At 39.0% G+C, this 19,466-nt stretch overlaps 1 protein-coding gene and 1 non-coding gene across 6 annotated transcripts; both read right to left on the reverse strand.

Moving 5' to 3' along the window:
• Positions 1-473: 473 nt before the first annotated feature.
• On the reverse strand, positions 474-546 carry trnaa-agc (transfer RNA alanine (anticodon AGC)). Its single transcript has one exon. It is a non-coding gene; the product is annotated as a tRNA-Ala (tRNA).
• Positions 547-1,632: 1,086 nt separating this feature from the next.
• LOC146552157 (serine/threonine-protein kinase PAK 2-like) lies at positions 1,633-19,010 on the reverse strand. Of its 5 annotated transcripts, none has more exons than XM_085256924.1 (15): positions 18,712-19,010; positions 10,293-10,480; positions 10,061-10,164; positions 8,412-8,559; positions 8,300-8,316; positions 8,090-8,200; positions 7,789-7,909; positions 7,621-7,684; positions 7,446-7,494; positions 5,498-5,610; positions 5,286-5,403; positions 5,095-5,194; positions 4,784-4,980; positions 3,651-3,788; positions 1,633-3,491 (listed from the first exon to the last, which is right to left on the reverse strand). In XM_085256924.1, exons 2-15 carry the CDS (start codon positions 10,462-10,464, stop codon positions 3,405-3,407), a joined length of 1,539 nt encoding a protein of 512 aa, XP_085113050.1. In that variant the 5' UTR covers positions 10,465-10,480; positions 18,712-19,010; the 3' UTR covers positions 1,633-3,404. The 5 variants fall into 5 exon arrangements, with proteins under 5 accessions (XP_085113050.1, XP_085113046.1, XP_085113049.1 ...); XM_085256920.1 differs by having other exon boundaries at positions 10,061-10,167; XM_085256923.1 differs by lacking the exon at positions 18,712-19,010 and adding an exon at positions 15,343-15,475 and having other exon boundaries at positions 10,061-10,167.
• Positions 19,011-19,466: the final 456 nt, after the last annotated feature.

Raw genomic sequence — 19,466 nt, forward strand, 5'->3', positions numbered from 1 at the left:
TTTATTCACATTTCATTTAACAGAACAGACAATCAATACCAAATTAATACCAACAATAACAAAATCACACAGATAATAAAAATACATAAAGCATATTTGTATTTCTTTGTATATAATCTAATTAATTAAACTACTTTGGCCATGTTGGTCCTCCATTTGACGTGTTCGCTCCTTATAATAAAAAAAATACACAAACCTACCTGAACACGTGGCTCTAAATACACGCTCATTTTAAACTAAATGAATATAGACAGAGGAGAGATCAATCGTTTATGAGTCTATGCTGCCATCTTCTGGTTTTCTGTGGAATTAACAGTAACAGTGCTATACACGTGCGACTGCTCCGCGTAATTCGCTGATCATTTGACACAGTTTGTTAAGAGGTCATCGGTTGCTTATAGTTAATGTATGAATGAAAATGAAAGAACAAATATTCAATAACAAAATTAAAAAAAAAAAAAAAAAAAAAACATTGGAGGATGCGGGCATCGATCCCGCTACCTCTCGCATGCTAAGCGAGCGCTCTACCATTTGAGCTAATCCCCCTGGCTGTACGAAACCTCACGTCACTTTGTTTTATCATTGCATCCACAGCCTCGTCTGCTTCCTGTTTTGAATCATCGGGTGTTTAACTCTTTATACAACACGTGAACGTTAGTAAACACCACAAGATAACTTCTGCAGAACTTCCTCACTACTCTTGTTATTATCTTACTTAAGTTTTCTGCATACCATCCTTTTTGGTCGTTTTTTCGTAGTCAAGACAAAAAATGCTAACAGTCACTTCAACTTTAGTTACATCTATGATTCATATTAACCGAGACACAAATCTTTAAGGCTCACCTTTATTATAATTTCTGCCGAAATTACACACGTTTTTACCGCATCAAGGATATGTTACAAGCAACGTTTCATTGTTTCCAGTCGTTGTCTAAACTTGAACTATGAAAAATGAGGTAGTAGAAGCCAATCGCAGCTGTTATTCCAATCACGCTAAAACAAACACTTTTTTCCCATTTTATTTCTAAATGATGCCTAACACAGGTCTGAGCATCTCAGGGTTCTCAATACATGATATGATTTTGAGGTAATATTTTATAATACGGCCATAATTTCTAATACTACAAGAAATTATATTTTCTAATACTATTATAAATTCTATTTTCTAAATGAATACTTATATAGCAATTATATTTACCTACACATACTAAGTTAACTACACAAGAATAAGAGGGTAACAAATCAGGCTTTTACAGGAGATTTTCAAAACGACATTGTTGGTCAGAAACAAAGAAATCATTGTAATGTAAGTAAATTTAACTATTTTGTAATGAATGAAAGAAGTAGTGCATACATAATTTGAAGTGCTCCTTAAATTTCAAAGGGAAGGAGACTCAAATTACACGCTAAGTACTGCGTAACTTTTTTTTGTAATCGTTGCAGAAAAACTATATTTCCCCATCTGACACTGTAAGCACACTTTAGTTTTGGGCGTGTGAGCTAAATTATGAAGTGGCTTAACCTTGTTTAACATCCAGTCATTTTACAGGAAAGGAGACATGCCTTACACTACTTTTCAAAATTACGTTTGAACAGTTTTTGTGAGAAAAAAAAAAGACTTCATCATCGAGCTTACATAAGCCTGCAATTATTGATGGTATTTATTTTTTCTTGCAAGTTGGTAAGGGAGAACAGTTCTCATCACATGTATTTTGGTAAAATAAAAGGATAATAGAACATCCATCATGCAACATCAACATAATGAATATTAAATAAGGATGTAAAAAGGCAAGATTAATCCACTCTATAATACGGCCCCACCATGAAAAGTACGATGGGGAATCGCTGTTTGTCAAATTGCACACTGCCTAAACTTAATTATTTAACAATTTCTTTGTTTCTTGTAAAATTCTGACTGATTGCCCTCATATTCCAGCCTACCAAGCTATCTGGATCCAACTATAAGTATTTTTAGGTAAATAGAATTATATTGTAATTTCAAATAAAAAACACTAAAATTCCTTTTAATTACAGGTGAAAGACACCTTTAAATCGTGGGCCGTATTATATAGTGTTACTAATTTCTGAGCTCATAATTGCACAGTTCAGGAAACCAATGATGAGTTGATAAACAAGAAAAAAATTCTGGAAAAAACCCCCCTGAAATGCTCTTCTGTTATGTTAGTTACAAATATAAAACAATGTACATACTAAAAGCTGTTCACAATACAAGACACTACACAAATATACAAAATGTAAAAATAAAAAAAATCCTCCAGTTTAACGCTGTCAAACAACTGCATACAGCATTTCTGTTGCACTACTACCAACAATAAGGCATCAATTAGAAAAGACAAAGAGAAACAAAGAAAAAATGACGACAAAGCTTTCTGAGAAAAAGTGTGGCTGAACTGATAAGCTAAAAAGTATTGGTGATGCAGTAAACAGTGTTCAGATCCATAATCTGTAGGAGATCCTGCAGATGTGTTTTCATGGCAAAGCTGTATGCGTAATTTTGTTTTTTGGTGCCTGCAATACCCCCAACTACCAACAGAGGGCCGAAACATGAAGTGTGGACATTATTCATCTTCCAATTTAAGAAAATTAAAAAAAGCAGACTGCAAACAAAAATATATAACAAAGACCCGACTTTACTGGAATGGGAATATTTTCATTCAGATACAGTACACTGGCCTTGTTTTTCACTCCATAAAGACTGCATTGTCCCATCCTCGGCCACAGTTTTAGCACACCATGATTTTTAAATGTCACATTTAAAAGTTTTGGATCCAGTTAGTCACAACGCACATGTGCAACCACAGCAGAAATAACCAAAGAAACCAGCTGCATGGTCACATGGTAGAATGATAAACAAAACCATGTTGTGCTCCTGTCATAACACTGAGATCTAAAGAGAAGAAAATAATTTAAACGTGAAGCTCCTGGCATTTATTTTTCCATTTTAATTAGGATATGTCACTTTACTGACACAGTGTTCACAAATAAAAAGATCAATGTAAAGATAGCAATTTTATTAATTAAGCGTAAGGTTCACCTCTGTTCTGTTCTGGGCTTTTTAGTGGAACAAGTCGTAAACCAAGATTCTTTACGAATATGGCCCTCGGTGTCTAAATTAACAATGATAATGCATCGGTTATGCACAGATAACCAGTTTCAACATCACTTACATACAAACACAAAACAAATGGATAACATATTATGGCTATATGCAGCTTTAGAACAAGGCACAAAGGTAAGATAAATATCTGTGTGGAAACACCGGGAAGAGTGGAGCAGCATTTTATGCCCTTTTGGAAAAAAATCATTAACACTAACACACTGCAGATAGTCGTCATATGTGGACCAGCAGGAGATGCTGGCTTGGAGTCTTTGCAGGCCAGGATTTAGCGATTGCTCCTGATGGCTTCCTTGGCTGCCAGGATGAGCGGGGTGAGGCTGGATAGAGGCTTCGCCACCTTCAGGAATGGATGCTGAATGGAAAAAAGTGGATATGTGAAATTTTATAAGTTAGGGGGTGAACTTAGATAACGGTGTACATAATTCACTGAGATGCATAAGAAAAAAAAAAAATCTAGATTCAACATTTAAAGACATCTTGAATTTGGGTCGGATGAATAGGTCTTTTCTACCTGCAGCAGCTGTCTGCCTGACCCTCGTTTCTCCACGTCCATCTCCAGACAAAGGTTAAGGAAAGATCTGAACACAGGAGACAGCTTCTCTGGGTTCTGTAGCTCAGGGGTCCCATTGGTGGCGATTAAATACAATGCCTAAAACCAGGATAATGGCAAAGTAAGAAATGTAGGGCAAAATATTTTTAAGCACTAGTCTTTAAACACAAATGTAATTTCTTATAAATTGGATTGGGACAGTCAAAACACCAGATTTTTACCTTCACGGTTATTGTGATAAATTTCACATTATTGAGGTTTTTTTAAAGCAATAATGCTATCAGTTCAGTTATTTCCTATCTTTGCTTACTGTGTGTAATCTTTTGTGGAAAATCAGTAAAAACTGCCATAACTGCACAGAGCTGGATTGGATAGAAGCCAGACTCCAGTCATTACAGCCCTGCTATGAGCTCTGTAAGCCTTTCATATTTGACCAAAACTGCAACAATAACATGCTTGCGCTGACACATGCTTAGTGATAAGAAGGTGTAATGTTCCCCATGTTCATCATCTTACTTTAGGAAAGATTTTCCCATAAATTACTGTGCAAACAAAGAGAATCATCAACCTCAAGGTGGTGCTATAGGAAAAGTCAGAATTCTTCATTAAGGAATTGTTTTAAAAAAAATGTTCCTGTCCATCTAGTAGATGCTGTCATATTTTTAGGTTTAAGTGAAGTGAAAAAGCGAACATCTATCCAAAAATAGAGGATCGCAAATGTCATCAGGGTTCAGCGTCTCAGCCACGAGGTTATAATGTAATGGTTTTCCATTCGGTAGTTGCTGAGGTATTTTAGCCTGGATCAACACGGTTGACGTACTGACCAGCAGAATGTGCACATTTCCATCCACAGAGCTGTGACACATGTTCTATTTCCAACATCTTAAATGTCAGGATTTTCTCCTTTTTCTGCATTATTTCATTCTGAAAAAAATAGACTAACATTTCCTTTTTTATGATTTTCAAGATAAAACTTTAACAAAAAACTTGCAGCTTAAATCTCAGGTTCACATATTGAACCTGTAGTGGAGGTATTAGTGTAGGTAACTGTACAAACATCACAACAGGCATTGCTGCTCCTAACACACACTCACCCTGAGAGGATTTTCATTTAGGTATGGAGGCTCTCCCTCCACCATCTCTATGGCCATAATCCCCAGAGACCAAATATCCACTTTGGGTCCATAGGCTTTCCGGGTTACTACCTCTGGAGCCATCCAGTAGGGTGTACCCACCATGGTGCTGCGCTTGCTCTGCTCTGGGGTAATCTGAGCACAGAAACCGAAGTCAGCTGCAAAGAGAGAGAAAAATAAATTGAGATTAGAAGAAAAAGCAGTGTGTTGTTCTGTTCGAAGTATATTATCAATCCGTGGATGTGTACACATCTGCGTGCGTTCTCACTCACTGAGTTTGACTGATCCGTCCATCCCAAGGAGAACGTTGTCACTCTTGATGTCCCTGTGGATGACCTGGTTTGCATGGAGAAACTCCAGGGCCTGAAGGACCTGAACGTATGTAGGTAGGAAGATTATAATCCACCAAAATTGCAATAGACAAACTGTTTTCATTAGCTCGGCTGTCTGAGAAAGATCCTACCTCTCTGCAGACAGCAGCAATTTGAGCTTCATCCATACAGGTCTCTGTCACAACATCGGTTAGCGACCCGCCGGCCAGGTATTCCATTACCACGAAAAGCTCGTCTCCAACAAGGAAACTATAAACACGCACAGACGGTCGGATTTACAGAGCGGTCCACTCACAGCTGGTGTTGTGAGGTGTATTGTATGTTTTTCTGTGCAGCATGTTACCTGTCTACGAAGTTGACAATGTTGGGGTTCTTCAGCTCCTTCATGACCAGGATCTCATTGATAATTAGCTCCTTCTTTGGCTGCTTCTGCAAGTTGATTTGTTTGATGGCAACCTGCAGAAGACAAGATATTGTACATTTGCTTCAAAACACACACAAAACCTATCTGAGCAATCACAAGGTGCAACTAATTTTTTCCTGAATTTGGACAGTCAAATCTAGGAGATGTAAAATTGTAAAAACAAAAGAAAAAATAAACTGCTTTGTCAGCCATAACTGCAATATGAAAAATGTATATTCTTCTGATAAGGACTAAATGCTGGGGTTTGAAGTCTTGGCACAGACCCGGTAGTGTACTTGTACTATTAAAACACAGATTAAACAAATTTCATTAGCGATGGCTCATTTTTATCAAATCTCTCAGCTAGCAATGAGTGCGACAGCCAGCACGCCCAAGACTCGGCAGCATAAACCGCTGTAGGCAAGGACAAGATTAAAAGTATGATAAGCTTTCTGGTTTCCAGCTGTAGTCTGAGATTGATTGATTAATCACAAGATTCACAAGTTGCAAATGTTATTTGCAACTTTTTACATCAGAAATCTCTATAAGCTAATTCAGCAGAATGCCAGAATCATGAAATTCGATATCGAAATTAAACAAACTAAGTTTAATACAGTCAGTGAAGTACCACGTGTGGCTTTTGTGATAAGGCATATCAAAGTGTGTGCTGTGAAAAAAAGCATTTTTTTCCACTGTGATCTCCTAATATCTTCTTGGGGAAAAACCTACAGGGTGACGGAAACAAAACAGCAATATTGCAACATAGTTTAGTGCTTCTAACATATTAAAACTAGTGCTGTCAAAATTATCGCGTTAATTGTTAAGATCAACGCGAAATGTTTAATGCATTAAAAAAATTTAACGCTGATTTTGTTTTTTTATTAATTTCCTGTAATCTAAGACCTTTAAATTCATGAGCACCTCTGGAGGAGGGGGCAACAGTGTGCTATGCTGGCGTTTGGCCTGACAGAAATGATTAGAAGAAGAAGAAGAAGTGACACCATGCTACTATCTAGCTAACACTAGCTAACACACGCAAGCATGGACGAGGGCGGACTTTTGGGTGGAAAGTTTCTCTTTAAGAAGTTGCCTGATGGCTTGTTGGACAAAACGAGAGTAAGATGCACAATTTGCAACGCTGAATTCAAGTACCACAGAAGCAGTTCATCACTGGCGTATCACCTGAGAGCAAAACACCCAACTGAATCCACCTCTACGGGACCTCGCCAGTCTACGCTTCAGGAGTATGGTGCTTGTGGACGAATAACAAAAAATGTGAGAGAAAAGGTAACCAATTCCTTGGTTGTTTGGATAGCTAAAAACTGCCGACCAGTTAGCATAGTAGAAGATGATGGACTGAGAGAAGTCATTCGTGCTGCATCAGGAGATGAGTGTTACAATCTGCCCTCGAGAGGAACCATTGTGTCGAGACTGCACACTTTGTATGGGGACCAGAGGGCTCAGCAGTCCAGCAAGCTTGTGCAAGTAAGGAATGTCGCTCTCACCGGAGACCACTGGACTTCGGTGAACAACGATAATTACTTAAAATATAAAGAATAAAAAAATGTAATTGGAGCCAGGCTATTAATAAAGTAATTGAGATTAATCGCAATTAATAACAGAAAATTGTGAGATTAGTTAGTTAATTTTTTTTTAATCTATTGACAGCACTAATTAAAACCACTGAAACTAAAGTGAGTATGTGCTGCGATTGTGTTTCTCTCACCTCAAGTAACTTCATGAACTAAAAAAACCCCACCAGAATGTGTTTCATAATATATTAATAACTTGTAAATAAATAATTAAATAAATAAATCCCAATCCAACTTCATTCTGAAAACTGAGGTAAATGTGAGGTAGACATTTTGGTAGTGGCTCCAACACTTACCTCTTGCCCTGTGGCAACATCGATGGCTGTGTAAACTGTGCCAGACGCTCTAGAAGTGAAAATTTCAACAATTACTGTACATAATTTATTCTACTAAACTTGTCATTTTGAACCAGCAACTTGCTACACATTCTCACATTTTTCAGTATACACAGTGGCCAGAATTAAAACTCACCCCTGACCGATCTTGTCATAGCGAGTGTATTTCTTCTTAGGATCTCCAATGCTCACAATCGTTCCTGAGAATCAGGAAAAAATAAATAAAGTGAATAGTGCTTCACCAGAGCCAAAAATACTGTTGGGCTGTGATTCATGATTTTTAGTGTGTGGGTGCTTTGCATACTTAGTTTTTCCATGATTTCATCATCAGTCATCTTTCTTGGCGTATTGTTCTGCTTGTCAGCTGCCTTAGAGGTGGCATTTCCAACTGGAGCTGGGATTGGTTCAACTGTCTTCGTGTACATCTGACACACACACAAAAAAATAAATAAATAAATAAAACAAACAAAAAAAACCCCATGAGTCCTGAATAAATACTAAACTTCGACTGAACCTGCTAGCAATTTTGACTATTAAATTCTTACAATATATTTATTTTAATTTACTGTCTAATTTTAGTTGTGAAAACAAAACATCAAACTCACTGATTTCGTGTGTTCTGGCCGTGGTGCCACGATTGGTGGCGGCGAATCAGCTTCATCGTCGTCGTCGTCATCCTTGCCTGATGGGGAGGTTGCAGTACCCTGCTTGCCTGGCTGCAACAATAAACGCATAAATAGCACTTTAGTCTGAATTTGCTGATGCAAATAAAGGCAGTGAATAAAAGTAGGAAAAAAATGAATGGAGCTACTCACCGACTGTGATCCTTTGTCTGAAAGAGACAAAATAATTCAAAGTTTAAGAACAGAAAAGTGAGCCTGCACCAAACCGTGCTTTTATTTATCTGCTGAGAAAAAGAAAACTAACCCGCGCCAGAAAAACTGAGGTATTTCTGTTTTCCACTGGTGGAGTCGAAGAACTTGAGAACATCAAGGACGGCCTGAGGATTTTGTTTCTGTTCTGATTTACTGATGTTGGAAGTTTGAAGGAGACGGGCCCACTGCTCTGGCATGCCCTGCACAAAAAGACCCACAGATACAATTTTTTACAGTGAAGAGTATTTCATGCAGCTGGACATCCATTCTTTTTTAGCCAGTAGTTCCTTTCTCTCACTCTTACTTCCTTTAGCTTATGTCAATAATCTCTTTTTGAATAAAACAAGAACAAAAAAAAAAAAAAAGTCACCCGTCTTCTGACTTCCAGTTTTCAAGGGTTAAAGAATATAATACTTATGCTGACTCCACACAGAGGAGGGCATGAAATATTGCACGCCTGACCAAGAAATCTTACAGCAGCACAACAGGAAATTCCTGGGACTTTCCATGGCTCGTCACAGTGGAATCACTGGATCAACTTCTCTGGAAGCTCAGCTCCAGCTCTAGTTACACATGAGTGCACCAACCACCAAAAAACATCTAGAACATTTCTGAGTGAAGCTCCATGTGCAGGGGTCTTACAGTCAAATGCATGCTACAAATTCGTCTTCTTTTTTTAAAAATCTCAGACAGCTGCAGCGATCTCATCTTGTCCCAGCAAGCACTGCAGCTGACAATCTCACAAGTTATCTTATTTACAGCAAGTATTTCCTAAGTGGAGATTTACATGGTAAACAAAGCTAGTCCAAATAAACCAGATCTTACAGAGATTAACAGTAATAACTTTTGCATACCACACTGAACTAACTGACAAATCTGAAGTTAGATTGCTGACATACCTAACCTATAATGGACTGCAAGTAAAAGATGTAATGCGATAATTTCATCTTTTACACAGCGACAGTAACTTTTAACTGCTTGCCTAGTATAAATCAGAAATCACTCCAATTATTAGATACTGAACCTGTAATTAACATGCTATAATAGGATTAATGCCTAAAATGTTTACATTAACAAAATGAATCAGGTAATTTAGTTTCTGCTCATACTACTGACTCTGAATCCACATAAGCACATATTAATAAACCAACTATGTTTAGAAATTATTTACTATTAAAATTTGCCTGTTCAACCTGCTCACGTCAAAATGCCTCTCGATGGAAAAATCATAAACTGATAAACAATTAGACCAAATAAATATATGATGTGGCACTGAGGAATGTAAAAAGATGACAGCATGCAGAGATCTCAGCTGTCTAATTAAGGGCTTTTTGCAGTGCTGGTGAAACTGGCACTGCAAAACCCGTCTCGCTTCGTTAGCCCTGTGACTGACTGCTAAGTGCCAACGATGGACGGATGGATGAAAAAAAAATTGACAACACAAACGTGTTTATTTTATTTTCATCTCATCATTTAACATTTTATCAATGAATAAGAAAAGTCATATTTTAATCAAGCCTGATGTTTACTCAAACATAAAAGAAGCATTCCCAGACTCTTCCTTAAAGATATGATTACAGTTCATTAATTTAACACTCGATGTACTCTGAAGATACCTTAAGCCAAGGTATCAGTGAGATCAGTGCATGAATTAAAATCTCATTTTGCAAGTGAACACTGGTCATTGTTTAAGGTACTTACCGTGAATTCTCCAGTAACAGCATCAAAACCCACATGGATGGTGTGTTCAAAGTCTGATGGGGAGGAGATTTCAGGTCTGTCCTTATCCCGGTCCTTTTTCTTGCCTGCTGCAGACAAAGGTCAGAGGTCAAAGTTACATTCTTCCATGGCCACTCGTGTGGTCTTTTATTGTGGTACTGTGCAGTATATTAAATGTCTGGGTTTACTTATGTGTGTGTGCTCCACGTCTCACCTTTCTCTCCAAAGATGGAGATGATCTTGTTTCTAGGCTTCTTCTCCTCTGGTGCAGACGGAAGTGGCCGAGAGTTGTGATTGGTCGATTGGGCGTCTTTGACTCCTCCTTGGCTGCTCATCCTGACAGGGGGGGCGGGGGGCTTATCCTCACACACTCCGCTGTCACACATCTACACTCACCTCGACCTGCAGAATCAGGGTCCACAAATTTAACAGACATCCAGAAAAATCCACAAATTTCACAAACATCCAAAAAGCGCAGTGCACACTAAAACTGCGGTCGTCTTCTTCCTGTTTTTTCACATGTCGCAATACTTCTATTGCACGTTAGGCCAAGCTGTTAGAGAGAAATGGTTGCTGCTTCGAATAAAGCTTAGCATACGCCACACACAGAAAAAGAAGTAGCCAAACAATACATTTAGAAAGAAAAAAAAAACTCACACAGACATAACTAATCCATCCATGCTGCAATGTGAGAATCGGCTCTGACTGTTGGAGCGAAGGGAACCAGCCAAATGTGAACAGGAAGCAACGCTGAACGGCAAAGTGACGTGCTGAGTCGGTTACAAATGAATGAGGAAGGAAAGCAGACAGAAAGAGAATAAGAGTGCGCAAATGAGTGTGACGCCAAATGGTATGACAAGTGTATAACAGGGGAAAAGACCAGCCCTAAAAAAGGGCCTGATCAGGGTAGTAGGGCCTAAAAACAGTGTTCAGACTGAACTTTAGAAGTTTGTTATTCCTTTCCTTATTTAGTTATATACTAGTCAAAAAAATAAATACATTTTATGTCATGAAATGTGTTTTCAACCTTTGTTTTGGTATGTCATTATAATCTCATAGAGAACCCAAACATATTCTGTTAGTTTGTTGTTTCAGTCAATTGGGTTTTTACTTTTTACCAAACACAAATGAACTCACTTGTGCAATTCAGAACTGGGTCAGTTTAGCACTTTATGTTGTCTTCAGTGCCACTGTGACTGACTCACATTAAAATCTGGTATTGGCATGTCGGCATGCTCAGACCGTTGCTGGTGGAATTCTGACTGGACAAAGCTACTGGGACGAGGTCTTCTAACCTATACTTCTGCCATTCATTCTGGATGACAAGCACATCCAGACACTTCCTGGCTAGCATTTAGTCCTGATATACCTCCTACTGAACACGCCTGAGATATGGCATGATGATATGTTCATTAGGGGCAGCCACGGCCCACGCCCACTGAACAGCTGCAGGTTGCATTCATCCAGTAATGGAGAGAAATTTGAGGAGTCCATGCACAGATAAAAGACAGTTTGGATCACATTCAGAAGAGGCTATACCATATATTTTCCATCATCAATATTTGAATAATATAGTGTCTATTTATAAAATCCATTTAAAACACAAACATGTTTCTTTTACATGTTGGATGGTCAAATTAACGACTGCCAAAGTCTCAAATGTTCAAGTACCTCCAGTGAGGCAAAAGCTCAGGATTCAGACTGTTCTAAGCACACCGTTTCAGACAGTTTCTGTACTCTTAGATCTGCATGATGTCAATGAAAGCACATGTCCTTATATGGTCATCTCAGACACACAAGTTGTCAGCACAGAAACCTTCTATTTGCAAGAAGCAGCCAATCAGAATAACGTTTAATGCTTCAGACAGAAGATGACCAAGGCTGTATATAATATAGATTAGCATTATTTTTAACTGTGAGTGATGCACTCAGAAAGTTATGCTGTTGAAGAATTCAAGAATATTAGTATTATAGAAAATGGGAGTAAGCAGAGGTACTGTACTTGTTAGGGCTGTTACGCTATGACAAAATATATCGGATGACGATATGGAAACATCCGTCGTTTCAAATTATACATTATCGTTTGCTTTGTTGTGTTGCAAAATACACTGTTTATGGCAATATTTTTTCACCAGGGCACAGAGAATACCAGCATAACCAGTGAAGAGGAGGCAGAACCAAGTAGCTCCAAACAGAAGGAACAGTGAAAACAAATCAAGGCCCTTATTCCTAAACGAGGGGCTACCTCTGTAGCATTGACATGGTTTGGTTATGAAAAGTCTGACACAAACCAGAAAACTCTACTATGCAAATTATGCCGCAAACCAGTCCCCACCAGACTCAAACATGACAAACCTCTTCTACCAGCTACGCAAGAATTACGTGAAAGACTATGGAGAGAGTTTACAGATGAGAAACAAAAAAGAGCCATCAGGTGCTCAAAATAAACCTTAGACTCAAATGTTAGAACAGGCTTTTCCTCGCAGCAGTTTCATGCATCGGTCAAAACACTCGACTCCGGGTACACGACGCCCAGCTGAAAACACTTCACACAAGTTGAGTTGCACGAGATGCACAGAATTTGGTCATATCGCACAGCCCTAGTACTTGTTTATACATCCATGTTTCAGTTTTCAGGGAACCTCAGAAAAAAATTAACTTTTCTTACACCACCACATCTGAAATGCACTGTTATTAGATACTTTTAAGATCAATATTTTGCATAAAAGACCATCTCTTTAGAAATAGTGTGCAATAACAAACAAACAGGGACTAGAAATTGATGTAAGAAACTTTGTTTTGCTTCTTTATTGGCATGTACAGCATGATCATTAATCATTAAGCATCTCTTAATCTGTTGCATGAATAAAGTCCCAAACTATATAAAGCAACAACCAATGTCCGTATTTAACATGTGGCAAGTGCAAATTGCAGCTGTATTTTCTGTCCACCCCCCAAGTACATCTGACACATTGGTGCATTCATGCGTGTACCTAAATAGTCTTTTCACTCACCCACACATGCACAGACACATGTATATCATGAGGAGGCACTCCTAACCATCTAACCATAAAGAAGTGGCAAAAAACTAGCCAATCCAAGGCACAGTAGTAGCCGGCGAGAAAAATGTTTGCTTGGAGAATCACAAAAGGTCATTTCAAACGCTGGCTACAAGAGTAAAAAGTTTCTTAGTCATCTCTGAATTGTATTAACAACATAAAATTGTCTTATATATTAAGATATTTATCGTAGGGCCAATCTTCTTATGCTCAAAATAGTCAATTATTTTGGTCCCAATTTAAACACTACCACTTCTTACTTCCCCATAGGTACACATACTTGGGTTTATCCTAATATGGTGAAAACTGAGATTGCAGACAGACACGCGCAAACACAGAAACCCTGAACCTCAAAAGCACCTTTTAGGCTCTTGCAAAGCAAGAAGTTCGATCGGCTCTGAGCTGCTGCTTGCATTCTTGATGACATCACAGACAGGAAATAGGAAGCAAACAGAGGTTTCCTCACTTCCTGTGTCTGACCGCAGATGACACAGCTCGTACTAAAACAATATAACAAACGTGGCTCAGCTAGGTATACCTATGACCTCTTCTTTACACAGAAACCCTCCCCCTTGCCATAGAAGCTCTGCAGACTTGACTCGGTTGTAAAGTAAAATCAAAACACAGAAACTAAATCACTGGATTTCAACACTGATCCATTTCCATGATACATTAATCAGAGCCTTTGTGGGTATAAAATTAGTTCTATGTAACAGCCAAGCCCTCAGGCCCCAACATGGATACAGGCTAACATTTAACTGTCAAGGCTAAATACTTCCCTTTCTGCATAATGTCTGAATCACTGTACTGTAGGTGAGAGGCTTTCTCCTCTTCAGAGTGACTCAATGGATGGCTGTGTGTTAACTCTAGTTGGTTTTCACACTTTAGGTCAAGCTTTCTATTGTGGCAAGAGTAACATCAGCAACAAAGTCCACAAAAGTCCACCCACTCAAAATGAGACACCCCCCTTATGCTCTTTAAGCCCTGAAATCTCTTTAAGCTGTGAGCACTAACCTGTTTTGTGCTTCTTCTGCCCCTCAGAGAAGACCAGGTAAACAATAAAAACTGCTGTACTCCTAGTGGATCTGTGCACCTCTTTCTCTGGTGCTCATTTATCTACTTAGCTCTCGCCCTTTTCCTTATACCCCTCTCTCTATCTTTTCACCCTCACAGGGCAGGTCTTAGCAGGCTGCCTCATTCCTCAGTTATCCTAAAGTGGACAAGTGTATTCTTGCCCAAGCGGGAAAAACTAGACTCCATCCATCGTTGACATCCAATTCCACAGAAAATGTGTGTGTGTGTGTGTGTGTGTGTGTGTGTGTTGGGATGAATTTTGGGAGCAGGCTGTTCAGGCTGAGACACGTTGTCTCTCTGTAGGAATTCCATAGCCTGCAGGGCTGCAGCAGGAGCTGGGTGTGTTGCCCTGTTCATCACAAACACACAAGCCTTGTGCATACCTCACACACACACATTCCCTGCCCTAAAACACACCCTCCTTCTGCCAATAGACGCTTCAATAGAGCATTTGATCGTGTTTCATGTAGCTTTGGGGTAAAACATAATAGGGTGGAGGTAAAATATCAATATGTCAGTATCACACTGCTTCCTCTTGCGGTACAATAATAAAACACAATGGTTAGGAAGGACAGCCACTATAAACCCAACAATCTGACGTACTAGAGTTACTGCTCATTCGTGGTGGAACTTCTCAAATGAAAAAGAAAGTGAAAAAGTGAAAAGAAGTTCTAGTACAAAAAACTCACAAGGGGAAAGATATCAGCGGAAAACAAATCAGCATACTAATAATCTGACATCTTTTCTTCCTGCCTAGCAGCTCCATTTTCAGCATTCCTTTATCCAGTATATCGCCTACCTTTGCACATGTATAAACCCTCTCACCCTTCCCTCTTTAACTTAATCTTCAAACCATTAAACCTGAGCTATACCTCTGATGCACTCATTTCTAATCCTGTCCATACCGGTCCCTCCCAGGAAAATTAGCATCTTTCGGTTAATCTCACCATCTCTAAGCAATCGTATTGATCGCATCATAGCAGGCCGCGCTACCATCTTGTAAATCAACCCTTTCACTCTTGCTTCTTTCCTTCTGTCATAAATCACTCTCAATTCTTGTCTCAACCTGCGCTTTCTTCTTCACTGTCCATTGCTTTGCATGGTTAAACCCAGGCATTTAAACTCACCCACCTTCACTACCTCTTCTGCTTGACCTCAACTGTCAACGTGTCCATCACCATCGCAAACAAGAAAGGGCTCAGTGCAGATCCCACCTCGACCTTAAACCCATCTGTCACTCCTCACCACTGTCTCGCTGTTCTCCTACATGTCCTGCACCACCCTCGCAAACTTCTCTGCCACTTCCTGATATAGTAATACAGTTCCTCTCTTGGCACCTTACCATATGCTTTCTCTAGCTCTATAAAGCGCAACCCCTGACCTTTTCTATACATTTCTATCAACACTTTCAAAGTAAACATTGAAGTTACAATCACAGAATGGCTGTATTACAATACCAACACTATTGTGGGCAACATGCAGTGACATTGTGGTGAGTCTCACTCCTAGCATAAACTGTGTTTGCATTTAGCTTTAAGCCTTTCAGCATAGCTTCAGGTAGCTGCTATTAGCATTTGCATTGTGCAGACTACTGAAACACACGGTGCACTTGTGTGTTTTTTACATGGCGGCATTGAGTACTGTAGAAATAATAATTTTAGACAACAGCCCAGGATCTAATGGTATTGAGCTTGCAATGATGTGAAACTGAAACAAAGAGAAAACTTTCACATTTAAGAAGCTAGACCCAATTGTTTTGCTTTTATGCTTTAAAAAAAAAATACAAAATTATTAAAACTAGTCAGGTTTTCTTTCACCCAATCACCTAAGTTTTTAATTGAGCAGTTATTTCAGCTCTATTGAAATATGTTGCCTTTAAAATCCCGCCAAGCCAGCAACATGCCTGTGCCTATACCATTTCTATTCCTCATTCCCCACTCTCTCACTACATCAGGGTACTTTCTATTCTCTGTGGTTGGCTGTGATCAAGGGAAGCCTACTTCCTCATCCTGGAACTCCCTGAGCCACAAAGGGTCACAGGATCACTCTAGCCAACCAGAGAGCGGAGAACGCGGCCAGCAAGATGTTTACAGGAAGTGGACAACAAGTCTTTTGTATTCAGCTTCTATAAAAGGAAATTCTGTGGAGTACTTCCTGGAAGGAGTGATAATGAGTGATGGAAGGAGTGATGAAGCCATGCACACACACACAGCTTTCTTCCATCTTCCTTTCATTCAGTGACATAAATATGCAGAAACATACAGTTAGATGAGAAATCACACATTTATGTGCACCACACAGACAGACACACACACACACACACACACACACAGCATTTACGTTCTTCCTCTTCCCATTTACGTTCCTTCCCTGACCGTAACTCTGACAGTAAATGAAGCATATACCCACATATGCCCAGCTGCACACCCACAATGAACACCTTATCCTGTTTTTCCAAACAGCTACTTCACCCCCGTGTCAACAGTTTAATGGCTCAAAATAATCAACCTGCAAGCAATCTGAGGGCTTTAGGCTTTGTATCAGGTACAGAACTAAACTCACAAATCAAAGTCGCAATGTTTTAGCTTCCTGCTCGACTACAAAAGTCAGTGTGGATGGAGAAATGACAGGCACAGATTTACAGATGTATAACACTTTTTGGCAAGCCCGGGTCACGTGACGCCCACATTGCTCCGATTTTCCAGGATGAAAGTTGTTTTGGCAAACACCTTTTAGAAAAAGTCATGTTTAGCTCTTGTTTTAAAAAAATGTCTAGAACTGACTATTTATAATTATCTGATTCATTTTTATACAGTCAGAATTGATCACGTGCTGGTTTACAGTGCAATGTCTACAAGTTTGTTAGAAAACTACTAAATTCGTGATTGTTCTTTATCAATTTTAATTAGAAACAACAAAAATACGTTTAAATGTCACAAAAATGCACTAATTAGGTTTAAATTTGACTTAAGTGTGTGATTTCTCTGCAAGTAGAGGCTGTATTCATTTAAAGTAGGGCTGCCACAAACGATTATTTTGATAGTCGACTAGTCACCGATTATTTATGCGATTAGTCGACTAATCAGATCATCATCCACTGGACATAAAACTACAGCTTATTGCACCAGCAGCATCTGCTCTTATATAACTATCATTAGCTTACAGCTTTAAGCTTTTAAGGTGCTAACTAAAAATAAAGACAAGATGATAGTTTATTCAATTTTAATGAAATTTGCAGATTGTTTCGGTAAAGTTGAATAAACTCCTTGCTATCTAAAATATAACAGGACACTGGAGTATATTCTCCAGCATCTCACACTTCTGATAATCAGCTGTCTGCTTGACGTTTATTCAGCTGTGTAAAAACTATAACTTTAATCTCAGCCAAACCGATTTACTCAGGAACAAATAAAATACTAAAAAAAAAAAAAAAAAAAAAAAAAGCCAAACAACAACATTTTTAATTTATCTAAGTGACTCATATATATTTAACCTGAGTCGCGAAAGACAGCGGTGGGTTTGAAAACAATTTGCCGGGAGTCCGGTGTTCTCACGGCGCTAGTGACCTAGCCCCCGGCTAGCTATCGAGCTAGTGGGTAACAGACGTCTCCGAAAACGTCGGAGCGCTTTTGAAAATATGTGGTGTCCTGATAAACTGAGCCGATATTTGAGGTTTACACAGCTACATTCTCGCCTGAAAATATGTTAAACGTTTATTTTGTGACCCAGAAAGAATAATAAGAGTAATATTAAAACTAACTAGCTACCGCCATTGTTGGAAACTAAGCTGGGCCGCGCTATGAATTCTGGGACACAGCTGCTTCTTCTTCTTCGGGGTTTAACGGCAGCTGGCATCCTTGTACATGCAGTGCTGCCATCTTCTGTTTCAGTCCGTTATTACACTCTTAAATCCTGCTATTATTCCTGCGTCTTTTGCGATCTTACAAAGCTTCAAACGACACGTCGACTATTAAATCAGTCGTCGACGATTTTGATAGTCGACGTAATCGTGACTAGTCGACAAATCGTGGCAGCCCTAATTTAAAGTCCATCTTACTTAAGTTAAAAATGTGGTCCTACAGATGTAAACCACATTCAAGAGTGCAACTTCAACACCTCACTCTCGGTACCGTCATTACTAAAGCAGGTTTTGCTTATTTATAGACTCATTTTTGTAGAATACATTCCAGCGGTTTGTGTGAACACAGTCCCTGTAGACTGACATCACTTGGGTTAATTATTATATTGCTCTGACAATATGACAATGTGGCGAAGCCAGCCACAAACCCAATTCACACTGGTATTTTGCCTCCTGTACTTTATTACAGTTTTTTTTCCAATCTCATCTAGTGATCAGTATGATCTAGTGCCTTCTCAGTAATTATGGAAGGAGATGCTATCCGGTTTGGGTGCTTCCTGTGCCAGAAAAAGATCTAACCGAAGCAAAAATGTTTAAGACAAGTGTTGCACTGACTAGTGAATGAAGAAGTCTTAACTTACCGGTTGCTCTCAACCGCAAAACTCAACCGCACTCCGGCCAAAACTACCGAAACTCCGCCCCGTGTCTGTTTGTTTTCAGTCCGTTTAAAGCCCCGATTTGACGCTGAGATTTCACGACAGTCCTCGCGGGTGCGAAAAACGAAGCCGTCTTTTATCACGCTACAGTTTGCCTTCTTTTCTCTCCCCGAGTGTTTTCAACTTGACTCCGTGCTCGGGCCGGGGAGGAACCTGACGGAGAGGAAGCGAAACAAACCGAGCAATCGGAACCACGCGGCTTCCGTAGTGTTTTTAGGGCAAAACTCAAAGGCGCGTAAACGCAGCTCCTGCGCAACATCCGTGGCAACCACACCGGAAACAACAGATCTTTAATTTTCAGAATAATACCAAAAAGGGCTGTTCTGATGATATAAACGTATTAATTTCTTTTTTTTTTAAAGGTGTTGATTAACTCATTCATAATTCTAAAACCTGGCACAATGATCAAAAACAAGAATTAGAATTTATTTTGTGGTTTTTGAAAAAAATGAACCCAAAATATACTGTCATTTGTTGTATTTTCTATGGTTAATAAAATATATTGGACTAAAATTATGATGAGATATTGAGCTGTCACATTAACAGTAAACGGATGTGTAAAGTAAAGTACTGTCTAGATCAAAGATTCAGGTTTTGATCCATCCCCCATTTTTTCATATTGTAAGAAAAAGGTGAAATGGTTTCTTTTAATTTCTTTAAAAATGCCATCAGGAATCGTT

Source organism: Mchenga conophoros, linkage group LG19 (genome assembly GCF_057382185.1).
Source record: "Mchenga conophoros isolate Kocher_MC1m ecotype Shallow Benthic linkage group LG19, M_conophoros_male_GT1.1, whole genome shotgun sequence".
Lineage (NCBI taxonomy): Eukaryota > Metazoa > Chordata > Actinopteri > Cichliformes > Cichlidae > Mchenga > Mchenga conophoros.

Excerpts from the sequence above, each read along its gene's own strand:
- LOC146552157 (XM_085256920.1), bottom strand. The coding sequence starts at position 10,464 with ATGTGTGACAGCGGAGTGTGTGAGGATAAGCCCCCCGCCCCCCCTGTC. Across the intron at positions 8,560-10,060 it reads CTGTTACTGGAGAATTCACG|GGCATGCCAGAGCAGTGGGC; the intron begins GTAAGTACCTTA and ends CTTTTTGTGCAG. Across the intron at positions 4,981-5,094 it reads GGACGGATCAGTCAAACTCA|CTGACTTCGGTTTCTGTGCT; the intron begins GTGAGTGAGAAC and ends CTCTCTTTGCAG.